General features: G+C 52.4%; 1 protein-coding gene across 1 annotated transcript in view; it reads right to left on the minus strand.

Moving 5' to 3' along the window:
* Positions 1-2,850: 2,850 nt before the first annotated feature.
* Positions 2,851-4,651, minus strand: part of VOLCADRAFT_97464 (uncharacterized protein) — a gene marked incomplete at both ends in the record, with an annotated part of 3,685 nt that continues 1,884 nt past the window's right edge. Inside the window, 5 exons of the mRNA XM_002956464.1 lie at positions 2,851-2,915; positions 3,470-3,521; positions 3,566-3,624; positions 3,942-4,104; positions 4,283-4,556. Of these exons, the coding sequence (XP_002956510.1) occupies positions 2,851-2,915; positions 3,470-3,521; positions 3,566-3,624; positions 3,942-4,104; positions 4,283-4,556 (613 nt within the window). The remainder of the gene's footprint in view (positions 2,916-3,469; positions 3,522-3,565; positions 3,625-3,941; positions 4,105-4,282; positions 4,557-4,651) is intronic.

Below are 4,651 nucleotides of genomic sequence, written 5' to 3' on the forward strand. Positions count from 1 at the left end.
TATAACAACGCTGTGTGTCGGCCCGGTCAGGGCCCCCGGTGCTCGTCCTTTCTCGGGACGAGCCGCCCACAGTGTAACACCCCATCAACAACAACACTTTGAACACTTTCAACAAACGTATAAACGTACGCCTCTGCCTTTCCTCCGAGGCCCTTTTGCGGCCTTTGCATCACAAAGCACGCAACAAAATCACAAATGCGTATATGTACGACGCAAGTATACGACAGCACGTAAGAGTCACGGGAACATTGTTTTAATACGTGGCACATCCGCGAGACCCAAATAAGAGTTAATGTATTTATGTATTTGTTTGTCGTGGGGGGTGCGTGCTGTGTTGCCCGTGTATAATAATGCACAAGCTAAGGAACGGAGTTCGTTGTTTAACAAATTAGCAAATGAGCTTGATCGTAGTTAGGTAGGTAGACAGGTAGGTTAGAGATGGGCTTGCTCTTTCTTAAACAATTTAGATTGTAGGCAGATTGAAAGGTGGCAGGCAATCCCCCAATACTCCGCTGTCCAGGTCATTCAGATTTTCCTTCCCAATAAAATTCGATAATACACTACAATTCAACCGACCGTTTCCTGACCAAGACAATCAATACCGAAATCGCCATTGCTGCGGAAGGCAAACCTGCCTGCTCGCATGTATGCGCGTGTGTGTATTTGTTCCTACATGCTGACATACGCGGGCCGGAGCCCTTCCCCCGACCCCTGAGCCACCTGCTCGGAACATTCCTTCTCTTTTCTGTCAGGCACGTGAGGAGTACGATTAGCGTACGGCCAAAACAGGTCGGTCACCGTTTCAGTAAATTTTAGTGTGGGACGGTAAAAGCCAAGAGAGTACTGGGGCACCATTACCTATTCCACCACCATCACCACCATCACTACCATCACCGTCACCTCTTATCACCAACCCTTATCACCATCATCACGACCACTGCCACCACGATCACGGTCACCACATCTCTTACATTACATTACATTACCTGCATCATCATCAGATTTATTCCCAGAGTCAGCAGTATCAGATGTTTTACCGCCGCCAACACCTTCATCGTAGCTCACTGCGCTCACCCGCCAAATCTAGGACGACACACACACAGGCACACGCACAGACACACACACAGACACACACACAGACACACACACACAGACACACACACAGACACACACATAGGCACACACACATAGGCACACACATAGGCACACACACAGACACACACACAGAGACACACACACACACACACGCAAACGTCGGCTCCGAAACACGTCAAGTGGGCGACCCGGGCGGTCCCTGTCCAAGTTGAGAGCTACCCCACGCACGAGTACCTCCCGCACCAATGCGTGTATGTTGTTACAGGGTGGTTAAGCTTCACCAGCGGCCCCTTTCCCTTGGAGGCAGTTCCCTGCTCTCCCCTGCTAGAGGGGCACCCTAATCCATTCACCCCATCCGACTTCAGAATGTATTCGTTGGGTTCGGCAACTCACCACCAGCATCCAACCAAACCTAACAGATCAACGGCGCCTCAACTTAGTTCCTGGTCAGCTCGCAAGTTGATATAATCACGTCCTACACCGTCCACAAGTTGGTGGGCCACCTCCCAATTCAACACCCCTCACACACCCGAGGAGTCGGCAGGTATGTATGTATGTATGTGCGTACGTATGTGTGTACGTATGCGCGTATGTATGTGTGTACGTATGTGCGTATGTATGTGCGTATGTATGTGCAGCAAAACCCGATGCAAAACATGTTGTTCCGTTGGCCACCCCACGTCGTGTAGCCATCGGGATTCGACAATGCGTGCTGCTCTGTTCCTGCAGTTTACATCATAAGCCACATTTAATCTCATCTATTATTACTATGCCCTATGCCCCTAGTCCAGGCTGCTATGCATGCCACGGCCGAGAGCTGACCGAAGTGGTGCGAACAGGGAAATACATACAAGTGGATTAGCAACAAAGGTGGCTACAAACAGCCGCCCTAGAGAGGTTGCCCCTACACATGCATGTTCTCTACAACACACACAACCGTACGGCACGTACGTACGATATCCGTACGGCACCTCCACACGCACGTTCCCAACTTGGCAAATAGCTCTGTCATGATGGCGGCCCGATGTGAGAATGCACATGTGCATACATACATACATTCGTTTAGGTACGGTATCGTATGGTACGGTTTGTTATGGTACGACATCTTGTAACGGGCATGTTTTGTAATATGGTATGATATCGACATCTCTAAAAGGAATGGGAGACGCGGGCAGCACACGGCGCAAAGTAGTTAATTCCATTTTGTTGAGGTCGAAGATGCTGATGCACGCAATACGAAATTACGTAATCAACCGCTGGCCAACCGCTTGAAAAACCGTAAACTAACTCTCAACCGCCAGGGCCGGTAGAGGGTGTGTGATGTAGATCCCTTCTCCACACGCACACCCCGACAGCCCAATTTTCATTTGTCTAACTACAGACAGACAGACAGATAAACTGCGAAACGGACAGACAGACAGACAGACAGACAGACAGACAGGCAGAGAGATGCCAAGGCAGGCAGCTAGACGGATTCTGTTCGGTACGCAGACAGCAGGATGCACAGACAGACATACGCACAGACAGACATATGCACGGATAGATAGACAGATAAGCCTACAGGCAGACAACCCGTGCTTCGCAGCTTCCCCCAGCAGCCCCGCTCCCCCCAACTTTTCCTCCAACACCTCCTTCCCCCTCCCCGTCTCCCATGAACCCCCCCTTCCTTCGGAATACGTCACCTCCTGTACTTCAATTCATCCAAAATATTTATATTATTGATATTAAAATTATTACCTATTTAATTAACATAAATTATTGTCGACGCAGGCCGTGAGTCCCCTGCAGCATGAGCAGTAATAGCAGCCTAACTGCACCGCCTCCGCAACATGTCGTACAACCACCTCATGTCATATCACTCACCACATCCGCATGTGCCTTAGTCGTTAGTTATTCGGTTGTCAGTTGGACATCTTAAACAATTAGTGCATTCGTCAGCCAGCCTACCTGCCCAAACCCAACATATTAGCCCACGCAATCACACGCCCTCCCATCCCCGCAGAAGACCTCCTGCCCTAAGAGCAAGCGCACATACATACACACACACACGCACGCAAACGCACGCAGAAGCAGCAGCTCATCCCACAAGGCAAGCTCCCCAAGATCGATTCCGCACCGGGTCATTTTTCGCTTGCTAACAAAATATTAAAAAAAAATTTAAACCAGCCGGGTTTACTCCCCCCCCTTGGCATCACCTTCACTCGTTCGTGGTTCGTCGCCCACCCGACCCCCTTCAACGCCCCAGCCCTGGCACGCACCCCCCGGGCTTGTATCTCCTTCTTGAGCCGGGTCTACTTCTCCCCTCCTCCGAAACCAATGCGAGTTTAGGATAAGGAAAAGGAAAAGAAAAAACGTGGTCGATTTAGCGGCGCACCGCCCAACTTTGCATCCAGCCTTCCATCCACGCCTTTCAGGAATCCAGGCCCCTGCAACCACCAGCAGGTTCACCAGCATTGCCAGGTGGCTGTACCTGCATTGTCACGTGCCTCGACACGTCCATCAACACGTCGTGTATGACGTATGTATGTCCTGCACAGATGCACGCACGCAGACAGGGCTCCGAAACCCAAACCCAGCCCAACCCGGCTCTCCCCCTCCATGCACCTTACACCTTCCACCCCTCCGCCATCAGGATCGGCCGCTCCATGGTAACTGCGGACAAACATACAAACAGACAGAGATGGACAAACTGATGGACAAACGCAAGGCAATAAATGTATGGATAGCGGACACGGGGAAGCTCGGCAGCAAGCATAGCAGTGGCAATTGCAGTGGCAGTAGCAGTAGCAGCAGCAATTGCAGCAGCAATGGCAGTAGCAGTAGCAATGGCAGTAATCTATCCTTACCCATCTCCGCAGCCTTCGCTCTCCAATCGGGATCCTCCATGTACGACAACTTCTCCTGTACGGCCGCCAATTGCTTGGCGGTCTTAAACGCGGGGTTGTTCGGGTCCTCCAGGGCCCTTTGCGTGAAGCTCTTGCCTGTACGAAGACCCCGATGCTCCAAAACCTGGGGATGGGCCGTACGGCACGGTGGGGGAGGAGGAGGGTGTAGGAGGATTATATGCGACAAGTAAATGGTCTTAAGGTTTTGCGTGATGGTATGATGATGGTGTTTTTAGTTATTGGAATTGGACTTCCGAGCCATCGAGTTATCTCCCCCAGTCTCGTCAAGTCCAACTCCTCACCTCTAAGGATTTATGTACGGACTGCGTCGGTACGAGCACCCGGAGCTCCACACCACCGCCGCCGCCGCCGCTTGCGTTACCATCGACAGCGGCGCCGCTGCTTAGCCTCCGTACCGACGGCAGCTCCCCCCCAAATAGCGTCGATCGAGCTCTTTCGACCCGCGCTTGTTCCCGCGCGTGTTCGTTTGCAAGCCTGGCGACATGTACGGCAGCATGGGGCCCCTGATGGGGCGGCGATTTCCGGTCGGCCTTTTGTTGAGCGTCAACGTTAGTGCTGGCGGCGGCGGCGGCAGCGGCGGCGGCGGCGCTGCCGCCACTGTACTGTCCTTCCCAAACAGCCGTCGTATGCCCCGGAACAGCCCGCCGCTA

The sequence above is a fragment of the Volvox carteri genome (genome assembly GCF_000143455.1).
Source record: "Volvox carteri f. nagariensis unplaced genomic scaffold VOLCAscaffold_61, whole genome shotgun sequence".
Lineage (NCBI taxonomy): Eukaryota > Viridiplantae > Chlorophyta > Chlorophyceae > Chlamydomonadales > Volvocaceae > Volvox > Volvox carteri.